General features: G+C 38.3%; 1 protein-coding gene across 1 annotated transcript; it reads left to right on the top strand.

Annotated features, from left to right (window-relative positions):
* Positions 1-3,748: 3,748 nt before the first annotated feature.
* On the top strand, positions 3,749-6,046 carry LOC130684901 (diphosphoinositol polyphosphate phosphohydrolase 1-like). Its single transcript, XM_057507499.1, has 2 exons — positions 3,749-4,129; positions 4,212-6,046. The coding sequence occupies exons 1-2, from the start codon at positions 3,779-3,781 to the stop codon at positions 4,389-4,391; spliced, it is 531 nt and encodes a 176-aa protein (XP_057363482.1). The 5' UTR covers positions 3,749-3,778; the 3' UTR covers positions 4,392-6,046.
* The last annotated feature ends 13,756 nt before the right edge of the window (positions 6,047-19,802 follow it).

The following is a 19,802-nucleotide window of genomic DNA, read 5'->3' as shown; positions in this document are numbered from 1 at the left end:
GCAAGGAGTTTATTAGGTTGAAGCGAAAGTACACTTAGAGGCGTCCAAGCAGGCAGCTCAAGAAAATTCAAGTGTCCCATTGAGTTAAAAGCTCTGGCTTTTATGCCATTGTAGCTTCCTGGTTCTTAGTTTGTCCCACCCCTAGTCTCACCTAGGATATGCCCCTGGGCCAGTCGATGAGCTAATTGTACAGAATATGCCAACCACAGTATCAAAATGTTATCGACTGCAAAGCCTGGATGTTTGCTGAGGGGGTCCTAGCTAGAGGCCCTTATGTGCTTTTTCAGAATAGTCTTCCCCTGACTACTTTAGGCTCATGTCTAACTCTCTGCCTATTCTAACAATTTTGTTAGATCTTGTATGTCATAAATATCATGTCATAAATATCATGACATTCCATTTGTTCTGCGAAAACATAAACCCAAATTATTCTTCAAGATGGAGAATCTATAACGATGTAAGGAGTAGATAGCAATACTAATACCAGTAAGTTCTCTATAGAGTTTTAAACCTCTGAATATGTTACCTATACTGGGCTAATACACTATTGGGGAGGAAGAATTTTCCTCTACACTTCAAGGTTCTCCTAGGCAGTCTAAGAATCAAATGGACAAAAGACTGGCAGGAGACAATCAATTATATATAAGGAATCCACACAGACTTGACAGGCAAAATGAGATACATGTGTCATTCTTAACTACAGAGAAGGGGTAGGGGCCTGGGACTTCACAGAGGACAGTGATTCACAGGAATATGGAAAAGAGTAAATATTTGGTAAACAATTGTTTGCTGGGTCATTCAGAAACAATGGAACATAGGTAAAATTTAGAACAGATAGGCCTTTCTAGGTTTCTCCCTGACTACCATACCTACTTCATACTATAGTGGCATTACCTGGTGATAGCTCTCTTTCTGGAGCAGGTGGCCTATCTAAATTCTCTCCCGGCAGTCAAAGAGAAAGTCAACGTTTCTTCCTGAGTCTTTTGGGCCTTGATTGTTTTCAGCTGGAAATAATCTGCATGCCAAAGAACATTTTTGGGGCCACCTGTCCTTGGCCCCTACACTGTCATTCTATTGAAGTATTGAAGGAAAGAACCAGTACTCAGTGATACGTGTAATTGATAAGACTATATCAGAGCATTGAACCATGATTCCTAGAAGATCTATTATTTAGTAGGGCAACCTAGCAATCCACTGAGCCATTTCTACTAGCAACATAGATGGTATGTCGCAACTGAGACCCATTCTTCTTTATTGGTGCAGGGGCAAGGGCAGGCCACTCCAAGATGTGCCACTTTAGCATGGAGTTTATATCAAAACTGAAAACAATCAAGGCCTAAAAAACTCAAAAAAACTTTGACTTCCTCCATTTACCCACCTCCAAAATTGCATATAAAGAAGGAAGAGAGCCATCACCACACATAACTACATTATAATATGAACTAGGTGGGGTAGACAGGGAAGAATGTGGCAAAGTCTGTTAAAATTCTTCTGTGTGTTCTGTTGTTTCTGGGGTGACACATAAAGCATTTGCTTATTGAATATTTACTCTTTTATATTCCCATGAATTGCTTCCATTTCCCTTTGAAGTCCCAGGTCCCAGCCTTTTCTCCTAAGTTCAGAATAACATATATAAATCCATGTCCCTGACTGTCAGTAATCTAATGTCTATGGATTTAATTACATACATAATTAAATTTTTTTTTCCTGTTAATCTGTCTTATGTCAATTTAATTCTTAGACCATCCAGAAGAAGGGTAAAGGAAATTCTTCCTCCCCAACACTGGTAATAAAATAGAAGCTAGAGTTGGATGAATGATCTCTTCTGTCTTGCTTACAGCTGTTTATGCTCTGCTTTCTTGCTCATTAAAAACCAGAAGCATCTTTGAGAACAATCAGACATTCACTTCTTCTACAAGAAACCCAATGACCACCTTATCAGTCTGTTCAGATTTTTCCCTGCTTAACATGCTGATAATTGAGTCTGAAAGACTTGACATAGAAATACATACTTTATACAGAATAGAAACAGAATTATTTTTTTTAAAAAAAGCTCTGTGCTGCAGGCAGATTAAACAACATGAGCATTCTTTTGAATGTACATATTTTGCCTGACAAGTTCAGCCCATTTAAAATCTGAAGTCTAGAATGCCTGTCCTACATTTATTTCCAAGCTTGTAATTTATCTTTTATCTCTATGGAAGTTATTCACCCACTATTCTCTATAACAAACACTTGGTATTTCTTTTATTGATAGAATATATTTTATTTGCTTTATTCTCAAGAAACGCTTTCACTAAACACTAAATCCTTCAATGACTTGTCTGTATTTGGAGCGATATGTTAATCTTGATAGATCACCTGACTTAATCCTTCATAATAACTGTTTCATAGAGCTGTTTCTATAGAATATTTAGCAAAGCAGGGTTAGAGAAGAAATAACCAGGTTCTACCTTAAACATGTAGTAACACACAGCACCTAATCATTGTGCTTCCATCCCCTGTGAATGACTTGCTGCTAATTTAGTTATTTTTTTTGGAGCACTTTCTACTTGTTGGATACTGTTTTCTCACTGGGATGCATCAGTAAACAAAGGAGACATAATTTTGGTCTTTATGAAGTTTGAGCTGCAGATGGGTCCTGTGGGGAAAATGAAAGTTCTATGGCCAAGATCCTTACCTGGCCCTAAACAACTTGATGATGTAATTGGCCTACTGCTAAGCCAATGCTTTCATATCATAGGTAATGAGCTATTATTGACTGAGTCACTATATAAAGAGCTCTGCCCAGTGTTCTGGGTGAAGGCAGAGATGGAGATGGATTAGGGACCTGCAGACTTCTGGACGCAGACCTGATTCTAGGACTCTACCTACCACCGTGAGAATATAAGCCAGGTATAAACCCTTTCACCCAAAGAATGTTCTGTGTCATTTCTCAGTCTCACTGAATCCATATTGAATTTTCCATGGGCTGAAACCCTCAGGCAAGACAAACCAGAGAAATTAGACACATAGATAGTTTTAAAAGTTAACAAATTAGTTAATTACAATTTGAGTAAGTTATCTGAAGAATTGAAGAGGCATCAAGTTTATATATAAATTTCCATTTCTAGCACCTGGGCACCTGGGGTCAAGAGCTGTTCAGGGAGGAAGTGAAATTTAACATATGAAATGTACATTAGGCTGGGAAAGAATATGTGTTAAGATCTGTGGTGGGAGAAAACAACAGAATTGAGAAATGGAAACAATACCGTTGACCTCATGGAGAGTGAAGTCAGGGCAGGCAGGAGATTGTGAAGCAATGTCAAACATTTTGACCTTTAGAAGAAAAGCAATGGCAGCAGTGGGAATGGGGAGAAACAAACACATTCAAGGCATATTTAGAACAAAGTTTATAGGATATGATAATTGATTAGATAAGCAGATGAGAGAGAAGATATCAAAGGGAACTTCAAGGTTTCTTAGCCTGATTAATTACTGCTGTTAAAAACAACTTACTTTTGACGCAGCACGCCCAAGATGGTGGCGCGGTCGTCGTCGGGGTGGCAGCGACAGAGGGGGCGGCGGCCGTGGCGGTAGCGGCGACGGCAGCCGTGACGGCGGCGGCAGTGCGGAGACGGGGCCGCGGGGAATGAGGCGGTCATGGCGGGCCTGCGGCGGAGCCGTGTAACGGAAAGGCGGCTCCTCCTCCCTGCTTCCGTTGGCCGAGTCGGGGGCGCGCGCATGCGCGCGGCCGCCGGAGCGGGCTCCGCACCGCACCCCCACCCGCGCCTGTAGGATGATGAAGCTCAAGTCCAACCAGACCCGCACCTACGACGGCGACGGCTACAAGAAACGGGCCGCATGCCTGTGTTTCCGCAGCGAGAGCGAGGAGGAGGTGCTACTTGTGAGCAGTAGTCGCCATCCAGACCGATGGATTGGCCCTGGAGGAGGCATGGAACCGGAGGAGGAACCAAGTGTGGCAGCAGTCCGTGAAGTCTGTGAGGAGGCTGGAGTGAAAGGGACATTGGGAAGATTAGTTGGAATTTTCGAGAACCAGGAGAGGAAGCATAGAACATATGTCTATGTGCTCATTGTCACAGAAGTGCTGGAGGACTGGGAAGACTCAGTTAACACTGGAGATGGGGACGCCTGCTGGGCTTCAGGCTCTGACATGGAAGCTGAGGAAGGCTCAGTGCAAGAGGAAACCACTAAAGTGGTTCTCTCTGGAGGGAAGGAAGAGGGAATGGTTTAAGATAGAAGATGCCATAAAAGTGCTACAGTACCACAAACCCGTGCAGGTGTCATATTTTGAAACGTTGAGGCAAGGCTACTCAGCCAACAATGGCACCCCGGTCGCCGCTACCACATACTCGGTTTCGGCTCAGAGCTCGATGACAGGCATCAGATGACGGTAGATTTGCTGTAAAAGAAATGGAAATGGGAAACTAGACTGAAGTGCAGATCCTCCTTCTCACCCTTGCTCTTTTCACCTCTCCTCACAGGCCGCCTCTTTGAAATAAGGCATGATTGGCAGCAGAGAAAGGGTTTGTTGATAATGTTGCTTTTGGTGTTAAGTGATGGGGCTTTTTCTTCTCTTTTTATTGAGGGGGTGGGGGTTGGGTATGTAATTTGTAAGTACTTTTGTGCATGATCTGCCCCTCTCTTTTCACAACCTTACAATTCTCTAAAAAGAGGCAGCATTTCCTCTGAAGTGTTCCTGATCATCTCATCCCAGCCCTGGCCAGACACTTTTTTCTTCTTTGATTTTTAATTTTTTTTATTAAAAGATACCAATACGAAAAAAAAACTTACTTTTACCTATGTGGGAAAAAATATATATTGTGAAGTAAGATTCAGAAGAATGAAAGACTTTATTCAGTATCCAGCTTTACTGTAATTAAAGGATAAAAGCCACAAACAGGGAGAAGTCAGGTTTCCTACTGCTATCTAACTCCTTCCTTTTCATTAGGATATCTGCACAACACACACATTGAATATAAGCAGTCTCCAATAAATATATATTTTCTATAGAAGTAAGAAATGCTTCACAGATTCATAGATTACAGATTTATTTACTGTGAACAATCCTCAACAGATCTGGTAAATCATGCTAGAAGCATTCTATGATGGTCTTGCATGGTAATAAATACCATTAATGCTTTGCCAGATCTATTATTAGTGTGTGTACAGACATGTAGGAGAAGAGGGATTGCAGTCCTTTTGTTATCTCTTTCCTTCCCATTGGGCACAGAAATTTATACAACATACCTAACTTACTTCATAAAGAATGTGTACTGGAAAAAATGAACATTTTATTTAAAACTTCTTCAGTATTTTATACTTTAAAAAATGTATTAGAAATATTATTACTATTTCTTGCAAGAACCCTATACAGTAGGCAGCCAATCATTTTAAAGACAAGAACATGGATACCTAGAGAAGTTAGGTAATTTACCAAGTACAGTTCTGACTCCAATTTCCATGTTCTTTTCTCTGTACCTCACTGCTTTATCAATACTGTTTAAATGGTAACCTTAAACAAGAGCTAAATGCAAATGTAAAATTGTACTTCCCTCAAGTTTGAGATGAATATATATATATGAAAGAAGGACTAATGCTTGAATGTATGATTTAATTTTATTTTAAGAATTTGCCATTGTACAATGAAAGAAGTAATTTTCAGGTGTGATGCCACCAAAAAAATAAAATAATCTATACTTATTAAACCAAGCATGATTTTCCTATTAGGCAAGCAATCAAAATATTAATATGATGACACTTGGCTAGAACATCATAAAAAAATCCCTCTCTCCCTCTCTATCTTTCTTTCTTCCAATGTAGGTATGAAAATTAATTCACATGTAACTTTGTAAACTTGTTTTAAAAACAGATACATGTTCATAAATATGTTTATGATCTAGTAAATTCACTTTGAGCTATTTTTCTCTTTGAAGTAAATAATCTTCAATTAAAACTTGCACTCAGAGGTATTAATTGCAATGATTTGCTTAATAAGAAAAAAATTAGAAACTAAATCAATGATGGAACAAAATAAATCAGTTAACAATGATATAACAGTCTGATAATATATTTGTAATCATAATGTCTATTAATACTATTTAGTAATGTGAAAGTGTTTATTCTAGGAGCATATAATACAAAAATATGTAGCAATATTGTCATATCTATGGAAAACAGGTAGTACACATAAAAGTGGAAATAAATAGACCAAGCTGTTAATATAGCTGTTTTTATGCACTAGTATATAGATGGCATTTATTTGATAGGAAGCCATGCTGCTTTCTATTTTTTGTGGTGATGCTTGGGATTATAAGTTAACAGTTCTCATAATTATGATTATCAGCTCATAATTATGGGTTCTTCAAGTCCTAGACATCAGGTCACCAAACTCCTGGAGATGATGAATAGGAGTGTGGGCACTCCAGGAAGTGGGCCATGCTCAGCAGACACTCATCAAAGAACACAGGAATTACCCTTTCAGACAATGTCTTCTCAATTTTTGCTTTTTTATCCCTCATTATAGTCCAAAAAACGCAGAAAAGAAAGTTCATTAATGCATATCACCAGCATATTTGAGAAACAGACACTAGGAGGAAATGTATCAATTTGTTAATGATGTAATGATGGCTATTTCTGGTGGTAGAATTAGGTAGTAGGTGATATTTTTACTTACTTTATAAAACTTTGAGTGTTTTCAAAACTTACAACAGTCAATATGGACTTTTATTATAATCATAAATTTAATAGAGAGTTTAATAACATTAAACCATTTGCTTTAGTTTGTTAGGGCTATCATAACAAAGAACTTCAGACTGGGTGGGTTAACAACAATGTATTTTCTCACAATTCTGGATTCTGGATGTCCAACATCAAGGCAGGTTTGCTGCTTCTGGCGTTTCTCTCCTTGGCTCTGTTTTCACATGGTCTTTCTTCTTTCTCTGTATTATAATCTCCTCTTCTTATAGTGACACCAGTCACATTGGACTAGGTACCACCTTAACAGCCTAATTTAACCTTTATTACATCTTTAAAGACCCTATCTTGAAATAGTCATATTCTAAACTATTGGAAGTTAGGACTTTTAACATTTGCATTTGAGAGGGGCTCACCACTCTCAGCCCATAATACCATTATAGCTATTTGGTCTCAAGTTAGCAGAACTCTGACTCATTTTGTCGTGCTCTCTTTTCCATCCCTTTTCCCCAGTGGGCAGAGAAGGAAACCAAAATGCTTAACTGGATTAAACTGTTTAAGAATGCTTCCACTGGTTGTACCATGCCAATATCAAACAATAATCTGAATGATTTCTCTAACTCCAAAGACTGCTATTCCCATCCTAAAAAGTGCCTACTTTTGCATCACCCACATTCCTTTGAAAAAACCAGCACAAAGAAGGCTAGAATATGGGCTTTGACATCAGAACACACCCGGGTTTAAATCTCAGGCCTTCCGCTTACTTGCTGTGTGACGGACAAATTACTTAACTGCTTTGGATTTCAGTTTTATCATCAGTAAAAATCAGAATAACGATATGTAATATTATCTTTGTTTTAAGTGGTATAAGTAGAGATAAAGTATTAGACATTTGATAACACTATAGTTCATTTCTCTTCCTCTCTCTCTCTCTGTGTCTCTTTTCTTCCTCTCTTCCCTTTGTGTTTCGACATTTCGATTGGACTTGAAATAATACCAACCCATACCTTCATATTTCTCCATCTATTTCTTCCCCTTTTTAATGGAAGCACAGTTGCCCTATTGCTTTCCCCAAAGATACAGCCAGGTGTGAAGCAACTGCTTATCTTTATAGAGGTGGCCTATAAGACAATACACAAGTTCTCATATTTTCCTAATTATGGCACAATGCCTGGAAACAGGATCTTCTTACATTTTGTCAGATTCAACCCTAAGTTAATATTCTTAAAAAAAGGGAATTTTCAGATCTCACTTATTCATATAAGTGAATTATTATTCTCTTACTCTCTTTATTCATGTAAGATGAGCAATATAATTTGATAGAGATGTAATGAGGTGTATAGGTGATTGTTATACAAAGGAACTACTTTCTGCATTAAAAAAACCAAAATATCCTTAAACTTGAGAACAGAGTACAAAGACCACTTCTATCATCTCAATTATTTAAAAATTCAAGTTCCTTAGCAAACTACCTGAATCTGAAAATTCAAGTCATGAAATATGCAGTTAGATTAGGAAATCATGCACAAATTCAACTGCTTCAATATGCAGTTCATCCATTCAATTACACAGGAAACCTAGGGAGGGGCACTGCTGGGTCTGTAAATTATGAAATGAGATGAGCCATAAATACATCTTATTAAAATGATTGCACTTCTCTCTCTTTTGAAATATCTTCACCAACAATACTAGAATAATTATTTATTTCTGTTCTTTTTGACAATGAAGTCCCATCTACCAAATGTGATAATATACTGCAATGCAAAAAAACAAAATTACAGACTACAAAGCCTGTTGGTAACTTACCTCTTTAAATGAAAACAACACACAATAACATGTGGTGGGGAAGCAGAGGTGTCATATTTCCTTGTCCCAACAATCAGCAGGACTCCTTTTTGGTGGGAGCAACATGTAAATGCATTTGAATCACAATGTCACACATACTTGTTATGATAATGTGGTAAGTTACTGCACATAGAGATTCCTGAACTGTGACCCTTTACAGAAGAGTAAAATTAGGCAGTAATAAAAATGTCAGCATTTTCAACCTAAAATGTTGACATTAAAATAAGCCAACCAACAGAGCAAAGAATATTTCACCACTATTTCATTAAAAAAAGGATATTTTAGAATCCAAAATATTCAAAGGGTCCAATTTAAAAATAAGTGATCATTTTTTAAATTGAAGTGATGGGTGGGTGAGCTCAATTAGTGGAAATGTGACCAATTATTCATTTCATTTTTCCATGTCATTTTTAAACACTTCTGAACTATTGAGATCTTCATTACATTTTTCTGTGGATCAGTACTTGGGAAGCACAGTCAAAATTGATTTGCCTTTTATTCCTCATTTGTAAAATAGGAATACTTCCCATTATTCTCTAAATATTAACACAAAAGTAAGATGAGATATGGATGTAATAAACCACTGGAAAATATATAGTGTTTTAAAAAAATTGAGTTAATCTCTTGTCCCCTTTCTTCATTTAACACAGTGAAGGAAAAGAGCAAAGTGCTCATTACAGGTTAGAATTCATTTACCATTTATTAGCTGTACGAAGTTGGGAAAATAAATGTAAGGCTCTATAACAGGCTAAATGATGGCCCCCAAATATATCAGGCCCTAACCCTTGGAACCTATAAATGTTATCTTTTATGGTAACATGGTCTTTGCAGATGTTATTAAGTTAAGGATCTTGAGATGCCGAGATTAATCTCAATTATCTAAGTGGGTGATAAACACAATCACAAGTGTTCTTACAGAACTGAGACTAAAGAAGACTGGATACACATAGACAGAAGGACGTTGGAAGGTGAAGCAAAGAGAGATTTAAAGATGCAGACTTTGAAGACTGGAAGGAAGAAGAGACAAACCTAGAAATGGCAAAAACCACTGAAAGCTGAAAAAAGTCAAGGAATAGACTCTCTAAAGCCTCCAGAATGGGGGTAGGCTTGCCAACACCTTGATTTTGGTCTGGTGATAGTAATTTCAGACTCTGGTCCCCAGAAATGTGAGATTAAGTTTTCGTGCTTTAAGCCACCAAGTTTGTAGTAATCTGTTATTAAGAAACGAATAGAGTTTTCTTAAAATGACTGGATGAGCTGATCTGATATTTGAGTCTTCAGTAGACTGTGTAGGGAGAAGTGGGAGAATAATAAATTCTCCTCAAGGTGAACTTTACCCAAGAATGCTGGAAGATGTTTCATTATGATTCATGTACATCTTTGTCTTCATACAAATGTCTCATTAAGAAACAAAAGGCTAAACACAGGGCTTTCCCCTTTTTCCTGAACCTGTTGACAAGGCCAGACACAGACCTTCCCCCTTTCACCCCAAGCTAATTTCCCATTCTTTGTCTCACAAGCAATTAACTAAAATGAGAACTGTCCCCCTGATACTAGTCAACACAGAGATAAACATTTTCTGTTTAGTTAACTGAATAAGGTAACCTCTGATTGTAAAACAATCACATTAACCATTGTAAATAGCTTGTTTACTTGTCCCCATAAAAATTAAGGCAAGTCGAGGAGTGAGAGGGCGGAGCCAACATGGCGGCGTGAGTAGGACAGTGGGAATCTCCTCCCAAAAACATATATACTTTTGCAAACACAACAAACACAACTAGCCCTAAAAGAGAGACCAGAAGACGCAGGACAGTGGCCAGACTGCAGCTACACCAGAGAGAACCCAGCGACTGGTGAAAGGGGTAAGATACAAGCACCGGCTCGGCGGGACCCGAGCACCCCTCCCCCCAGCTCCCGGTGGGAGAAGAATAGGCAGAGTGGGAGGGAGACGGAGCACAGGACTGCTGAACACCCAGCCCCAGCCACCCCCACCAGAGCACAGACACAGTGCGTGGGCGGAGGACAGCAAGACCTCTGAGCGGGTGCCGAAGCTGATGCCCCTGTGACAAAGAAAAGCGGGGGCTTTTTGGAAGTCTTAAAGGGACAGGGACTTAACAGCTTGACGGAAACAACCCAGGTCACAGTACAGAAGCTGGAAATTACAGGGAAAACTGGGCGCACTAACCCCCTGGGCAACAGCTCTGAGAACCCTCAAGGAGGAAAACAGTCAAGCAGCCCCCCCATCCATTACCCCTCTGGGCGCTGCGAAAGCAGAGAAGCAGCCTGAGACAAACTCCGCCCACAGAAAGGGAAATTTCTCCCTTCCAGCCCGGCAAGACACAAAGACCCACTCTACACGCAATTACCCAACACAAGCCACTAGGGGTCGCAGTTGTCCCAGTAAAGAAAGGCCAGTAGCAAGTGAAAATTTTGGCCCTCCCAGCTGACAGTCAATAGCACCTGTCAACATGAAAAGGCAAAAAAATATGATCCAGACAAGAATAACCCAGACAGCTTCGGCATCTGCTACATCTTCCCCTGAGAAGGAATCTGGGGAGATAGATTTACCCAGTCTTCCTGAAAAAGAATTCAGAACAAAAGTCATAACCATGCTGATGGACTTGCAGAGAAATATGCAAGAACTAAGGAAGGAGAATTCAGAAATAAAACAAGCTCTGGAAGGACTTCAAAACAGAATGGACGAGATGCAAGAGACCATTAATGGACTAGAAAACAGAGAACAGGAACGCAGAGAAGCTGATGCAGAGAGAGAGAAAAGGATCTCCAGGAATGAAAGAATTTTAAGAGAGCTGAGTGACCAAACGAAAAGGAACAATATAAGAATTATAGGTATTCCAGAAGAAGTAGAGAGAGAAAAGGGGATAGAAAATGTCTTTGAAGAAATAATTGCTGAAAACTTCCCCAAACTAGGGGAAGAAATGGCCTCTCAGACCACAGAGGTACACAGAACTTCCATGACAAGGGATCCAAGGAGGGCAACACCAAGACACATAATAATTAAAATGGCAAAGATCAAAGACAAGGACAAAGTATTAAAGGCAGCCAGAGAGAAAAAAAAGGTTACCTACAAAGGAAAACCCATCAGGCTATCATCAGACTTCTCAACAGAAACCCTACAGGCCAGAAGAGAATGGCATGATATACTTAATGCAATGAAACAGAAGGGCCTCGAACCAAGACTACTGTATCCAGCACGAATATCATTTAAATATGAATGAGGGATTAAACAATTCCCAGTCAAGCAAAAGTTGAGGGAATTTGCCTCCCACAAACCACCTCTACAGAGCATCCTACAGGGACTGCTCTAGATGGGAGCACTCCTAAAAAGAGCACACAACAAAACACCCAACATATGAAGAAGGGAGGAGGAGGAATAAGAAGGGAGAGAAATAAAGAATCATCAGACTGTGTTTATAATAGCTCAACAAGCGAGTTAAGTTAGACAGTAAGATAGTAAAGAAGCTAACCCTAAACCTATGGTAACCACAAACTTAAACCCTACAATGGCAATAAATTCATACCTTTCAATAATCACCCTAAATTTAAATGGACTGAATGTACCAATCAAAAGACACAGAGTAATAGAATGAATAAAAAAGCAAGATCCATCCATATGCTGCTTACAAGAGACTCACCTCAAACACAAAGACGCGCAGACTTAAAGTCAAGGGATGGAAAAAGATATTTCAAGCAAACAACAGAGAAAAGAAAGCAGGTGTTGCAATTCTGGTATCAGACAAAACAGACTTCAAAATAAAGAAAGTAACAAAAGACAAAGAAGGACATTACATAATGAGAAAGGGCTCAGTCCATCAAGAGGATATAACCATTATAAATATATATGCACCCAATACAGGAGCACCAACATACCTGAAACAAATATTAACAGAACTAAAGGAGGAAATAGATTGCAATGCATTCATTCTAGGAGACTTCAACACACCACTCACTCCAAAGGACAGATCCACCAGACAGAAAATAAGTAAGGACACAGAGGCACTGAACAACACACTAGAACAGATGGACCTAATAGACATCTACAGAACTCTACATCCAAAAGCAACAGGATACACATTCTTCTCAAGTGCACATGGAACATTCTCCAGAATAGACCACATACTAGGACACAAAAAGAGCCTCAGTAAATTACAAAAGATTGAAACCCTACCAACCAACTTTTCAGACCACAAAGGCATTAAACTAGAAATAAACTGTTCAAAGAAAGCAAAAAGGCTCACAAACACATGGAGGCTTAACAACACAGTCCTAAATAATCAATGGATCAATGACCAAATCAAAATGGAGATCCAGCAATATATGGAAACAAATGACAACAACAACACTAAGCCCCAACTTCGGTGGGACACAGCAAAAGCAGTCTTAAGAGGAAACTATATAGCAATCCAAGCATATTTAAAAAAGGAAGAACAAGCCCAAATGAACGGTCTAATGTCACAATTATCGAAATTGGAAAAAGGAGAACAAATGAGGCCTAAGGTCAGCAGAAGGTGGGACATAATAAAGATCAGAGAAGAAATAAATAAAATTGAGAAGAATAAAACAATAGCAAAAATCAATGAAACCAAGAGCTGGTTCTTCAAGAAAATAAACAAAATAGATAAGCCTCTAGCCAGACTGATTAAGAGGAAAAGAGAGTCAACACAAATCAACAGTATCAGAAACGAGAAAGGAAAAATCACGACGGACCCCGCAGAAATACAAAGAATTATTAGAGACTACTATGAAAACCTATATGCTAACAAGCTGGGAAACCTAGGAGAAATGGACAACTTCCTAGAAAAATACAACCTTCCAAGACTGACCCAAAAAGAAACAGAAAATCTAAACAGACCAATTGCCAGCAACGAAATTGAAGCGGTAATCAAAAAACTATCAAAGAACAAAACCCCAGGGCCAGATGGATTTACCTCGGAATTTTATCAGACATACAGGGAAGATATAATACCCATTCTCCTTAAAGTTTTCCAAGAAATAGAAGAGGAGGGGATACTCCCAAACTACTTCTATGAAGCTAACATCACCCTAATACCAAAACCAGGCAAAGACACCACCAAAAAAGAAAACTACAGACCAATTTCCCTGATGAACGTAGACGCAAAAATACTCAGCAAAATTTTAGCAAACCAAATTCAAAAATACATCAAAACGATCATACACCATGACCAAGTGGGATTCATCCCAGGGATGCAAGGATGGCACAACATTCGAAAGTCTATCAATATCACCCACCACATCAACAAAAAGAAAGACAAAAACCACATGATCATCTCCATAGATGCTGAAAAAGCATTTGACAAAGTTCAACATCCAATCATGATAAAAACTCTCAGCAAAATGGGAATAGAGGGCAAGTACCTCAACATAATAAAGGCCATCTATGATAAACCCACAGCCAACATTATATTGAACAGCGAGAAGCTGAAAGCATTTCCGCTGAGATCGGGAACTAGACAGGGATGCCCACTCTCCCCACTGTTATTTAACATAGTACTGGATGTCCTAGCCATGGCAATCAGACAAAACAAAGGAATACAAGGAATCCAGATTGGCAAAGAAGAAGTTAAACTGTCACTATTTGCAGATGACATGATACTGTACATAAAAAACCCTAAAGACTCCACCCCAAAACTACTAGAACTGATATCGGAATACAGCAAAGTTGCAGGATACAAAATCAACACACAGAAATCTGTGGCTTTCCTATACACCAACAATGAACCAACAGAAAGAGAAATCAGGAAAACAACTCCATTCACAATTGCATCAAAAAAAATAAAATACCTAGGAATAAACCTAACCAAAGAAGTGAAAGACTTATATTCTGAAAACTACAAGTCACTCTTAAAAGAAATTAAAGGGGACACTAACAGATGGAAACGCATCCCATGCTCATGGCTAGGAAGAATTAATATCGTCAAAATGGCCATCCTGCCCAAAGCAATATACAGATTTGATGCAATCCCTATGAAACTACCAGCAACATTCTTCAATGAACTGGAACAAATAATTCAAAAATTCATATGGAAACACCAAAGACCCCGAATAGCCAAAGCTATCCTAAGAAAGAAGAATAAAGTAGGGGGGATCTCACTCCCCAACTTCAAGCTCTATTATAAAGCCATAGTAATCAAGACAATTTGGTACTGGCACAAGAACAGAGCCACAGACCAAAGGAACAGACTAGAGAATCCAGACATTAACCCAGACATATATGGTCAATTAATATTTGATAAAGTAGCCATGGACATACAATGGCGAAATGACAGTCTCTTCAACAGATGGTGCTGGCAAAACTGGACAGCTACATGTAGGAGAATGAAACTGGACCATTGTCTAACCCCATATACAAAAGTAAACTCAAAATGGATCAAAGACCTGAATGTAAGTCACGAAACCATTAAACTCTTGTAAGAAAACATAGGCAAAAACCTCTTAGACATAAACATGAGTGACCTCTTCTTGAACATATCTCCCCGGGCAAGGGAAACAATAGCAAAAATGAACAAGTGGGACTGTATTAAACTGAAAAGCTTCTGTACAGCAAAAGACACCATCAATAGAACAAAAAGGAACCCTACAGTATGGGAGAATATATTTGAAAATGACACATCCAATAAAGGTTTGACGTCCAGAATATATAAAGAGCTCACATGCCTCAACAAACAAAAAACAAATAACCCAATTAAAAAATGGGCAAAGGAACTGAACAGACGGTTCTCCAAAAAAGAAATACAGATGGCCAACAGACACATGAAAAGATGCTCCACATCGCTAATTATCAGACAAATGCAAATTAAAACTACAATGAGGTATCACCTCACACCAGTAAGGATGACTGCCATCCAAAAGACAAACAACAACAAATGTTGGCGAAGCTGTGGAGAAAGGGGAACCCTCCTACACTGCTGGTGGGAATGTAAACTTGTTCAACCATTGTGGAAAGCAGTATGGAGGTACACCAAAATGCTCAAAGCAGACATACCATTTGCCCCAGGAATTGCACTCGTAGGAATTTACCATAAGAATGCAGCAATCAAGTATGAGAAAGACCAATGTACCCCTATGTTTATCGCAACACTATTTATAATAGCCAAGAATTGGAAGCAACCTAAATGTCCATCGATAGATGAATGGATAAAGAAGATGTGGTACATATACACAATGGAATACTACTCAGCCATAAGAAAAGGGCAAATCCAACCATTTGCAGCAACATGGATGGAGCTGGAGGGCATTATGCTCAGTGAAACAAGCCAAGCAGAGAAACAGAAATACCAAATGATTTCACTCATCTGTGGAATATAAGAACAAAGGAAAAACTGAAGGAACAAAACAGCAACAGAATCACAGAACTCAAGAATGGACTAACAGGTACCAAAGGGAAAGGGACTGGGGAGGATGGGTGGGTAGGGAGGGATAAGGGGGGGAGAAAAACAGGGGTATTAAGATTAGCATCCATAGCAGGGTGGGAGAAAGGGGAGGGCTGTACAACACAGAGAAGACAAGTAGTGATTCTACAACAGTTTGCTACGCTGGTGGACAGTGACTGTAAAGGAGTATATAGGGGGGACCTGGTATAGGGGAGAGCCTAGTAAACAAAGTATTCGTCATGTAAGTGTAGATTAATGATAAAAAAAAAAAAAGCAGTTTCTGTGTGGTGACCTCCAATGAGTTCTACACAATGATATAAAAGGCATATAAAAGTTTAGGCAAAGGGTCTGTTTGTGTTTATACAGAGGATCAAAGCCTAATTTGGCTACCCCGAAAATGAACTAAGATACAATATGAAAAAGAACTTCCAACATCAGCACTCTCGGGAAGACTCATGACAGAAGATGATCAGCAAAAAAAAAAACAAACCCCCAACAAAGATCCACGCACTGCTACAGCTGTAGATGCACTCATCCCACCAGCTCCTGGACTTGCCATGGGAATGAAGAAGGAGATATCTAAGCTGGCCTGTGCATACAGTAAAACAACAAATTGGACTGGATCTATACTGTTGGAACTCAACCAAGAATTAGGAGAAGTATAAATTGTAGCGCTCCAAAATCTTACAACTACAGACTATTTACTGTTAAAAGAACATAAGGGATGTGAACATTCCCCAGGAATGGGTTGTTTTAATTTATCTGAATTCTCTCAGACTGTTCAAGTTCGGTTGGACAATATCCACCATATCATAGATAAGTTTTCACAAATGCCTAAGGTGCCTAACTGGTTTTCTTGGTTTCACTGGAGATGGCTGGTAATTACAGATATGCTTTGGTTATGTAACTATACTCCTATTATGTTAATGTGTGTGTGCAATTTAAGTAGTAGCTTAAAACCTATACATTCTGAAGTTACTCTACAAGAAGGTATGTCAAAGAAATAATCAATCTTCCCAGGTTTTCTTCCGCCTGCTACTTCTATAGCTTTTCTTCTTCCTACCTAATCACAACCTTTAAATAGAACTCGTGCCACATGTCGAATTTACCGAGTATCATAATTCTTCCAAGTGGTAAAGACACCTCAAGACAAATGCTGGGCATAGAAGCCACAGGGCATAAATATGCAAAGAAGTAAAAAGCTAACCTTTTCAAACAATAAGGCTTCTTTCTCACTTACCAACTTAACATTTCCCTGTATGGCCCCGGAAGATGACTGGTTAGCCAGAGACGGGTAAGATTACTCAAGGGAGGAACAACCTAAGACAGGCACAGTCACAAGGGGCCAACTGGTGAGAAAATGGGGAGCAGCAGAGGTGAGGCTTAGAACCTCCCCCCTCATGTTCTGAGAGAAATCTTATGCATACATGGACGTTTATTGCCCTCGTCTAGCTCGGATTAACACATAGTCTACAGGCACACACCTGATCATCTACATTTGCTCTCTTACAACACTAAACTCTGTTTTCTACCTTTATCTCTTATCTACCTACCACTTCAGCATTTTATTAAAAATAATAATAATAGAGAAATGTGGTATCCACATATAAATCAAGTTTAAAAATCAAATGAATATTCATATTTGTACTGACTGTTTATAGTTTATAATACATGAACAAAACCGAAAGCTTCTGTGATGACTGCCCTTGCACTGTTCACCATGTAACTTATTCACTATGTAAGAATTTGTACTCCATGTAAGAACTTGTTCGTTATGCATCAGAAGATTGGAGACTGACAAAAATTAGGCTTGGGGTGGATTAATGATTGTGCATTGAGTATTGAGCCCCGTATACAGAAATTTATTGTTGTTAACAACTATTTGATCAATAAATATGAGAGATGCCCTCACAAAAAAAAAAAATATATATATATATATAAACAGACTTTCAATTGTAAAATAAATAAGTAACCGGGATGTAATGTATAGCATAAGGAATATAGTCAAAATATTGTAACAACTTGGTATGGTGATAGCTGGTACCTAGAATCATCATGTATATAAATGTTGAATCACTGTGTTGTACACCTGAAACTAATGTAATGTAATACTGTGTGTCAACTACCCTTCAATAAAAAAAAAAGAAACAAAAAAAAAATTAAGGCAAGTCATCCTGCTGAGACACTCCCATCTTCGGTTAGCTTGCTCTCCCTGTTGGAATAGACTGAATAAAATCAGCTCTCTTGCCTGGTGCATTCTGGCTTCAATACAAATAATTTATCAAAATAAAATTTATTTTGGGCCTGTGTCAAAAGGCCATATGACTGAAAGGACATCTTGAAGAAATAAAGTACATGGAGTAGTTTAATAGTTATTCTTGGCACCTCTTGGAGTTTGATTCTGTGCACTCTGTTGCCCTAACACCATTATTGGTATTAATCACCTTGATTTACATTGCAAGAAGGACCAGCTTGAACCCCTATAACCTTTTCTTAGTACACTTTAAAAAGCCAGCGTATTTAAGTCAAATGCATAATTGGGCAACCAGAAATTCTAGCATCAATAATTAACTATGGCACATTAGAAAATAAACAAAACTCTTCAGTTTCAGTTTTCTCTGCTTATTTGAGAGACAAAAGGCATCAGCTTTTAAAGCAGTGTATTTCACAGGGAAAATTGGGAATAAATATCATACTTCTTAGAGTACTTTTGCGTACTGAATCAATATTTTAATACCACTACATTTTATGCAGGTAATAATACACATATTAATTTTTATTACCTTTAAACTTCTTTAATACTGTGTAACTATTAAGAAAATATCAGAAACAGGAAGATAAAAATAAGGCAGAAAGAAGTTACAAATGGAAATAAGATGCTAAATCATAACAGTGTCTTTGAAGCTAGTTGTGAGCCAGTAGTGTGAGTGGTAGATAGGGGTGACAGTTCCCATTGGTTCTAATAAAGACTCTGACTGTCCAGGTGATTTCAAGAAGGTCACATTCTTCTGAACTTTAATTTCCTTATTTGCAAAGTAAAAGAGCTCAATTTGTTTAAATCTCTTATCTCTCTAGTTTGAAAATGATGTAATTTTATTCAACAAATTTTGAGTGTCTGTTAGGGTAAAGACATTTATTAGTAGTTGCTGAAGTGTATACACAGATCTTATAGCCAATGTCCTCAAAATTCTTTAACCTACTGAAGTAGAGAAAACTTAGGTAGTTGAGTAAATAAAGCCTCATACAAGTAAATACTTAATAAGCCAAGTATGATGGGGGTAGACAGGAACAAGCCAATATATATCTTGGTTGAGTCAAAGAAAAATGGATCAGATTAATCTATGTGTTGTACCTTTGCACTTTTCACAACTATTTTAAACATTGCACTACTTTGTGCTTTGCTTTTATTCTCCCAAATGAATGTGACTACTATTTTTAATACATTCATAATGTATCTAGATCATAAAAATGCAATTATATAACTGCATGCTCTAAATCCACATGTTATAGGAAGGTAATGTGAGGACTGATACTTGATGGAAAAATCAGCTGCTTGGTCTAGAGACATCAGAAACTATTCATCATGTCTGCAATATCTATCTGGAAGCAAGACTGTGTCTTCTTGAAAAATACCACAGAAGTGAGAATAGTGTGTATGAATCCAGTCTTTCCAGATGGCTTGATGCACTGATGTATTTTTGCCAGATTGACAATAGTAGTTGGTCTCTGCAACCAATACAACAGGAAATGAATGGCTTAAGGATTTTTTTTTTTAATCTAGTATCCGCCAACAATTCATCTGAGTTTACAAATGCCACACAATGACAGGGAGTAAGAACAATTGAGGGT

Source organism: Manis pentadactyla, chromosome 9 (assembly GCF_030020395.1).
Source record: "Manis pentadactyla isolate mManPen7 chromosome 9, mManPen7.hap1, whole genome shotgun sequence".
Classification (NCBI taxonomy): Eukaryota; Metazoa; Chordata; class Mammalia; order Pholidota; family Manidae; genus Manis; species Manis pentadactyla.
The sequence above is the reverse complement of the archived record's forward strand: the minus strand, read 5'-3'. Positions and strand labels throughout refer to the sequence as shown.

What these genes read in the sequence shown, in the direction of transcription:
- LOC130684901 (XM_057507499.1), top strand. Translation starts at nt 3,779, where the DNA reads ATGATGAAGCTCAAGTCCAACCAGACCCGCACCTACGACGGCGACGGC. An exon ending in TTAACACTGGAGATGGGGAC is followed by an intron (nt 4,130 to 4,211) that starts GCCTGCTGGGCT and finishes TTCTCTCTGGAG; the next exon opens with GGAAGGAAGAGGGAATGGTT.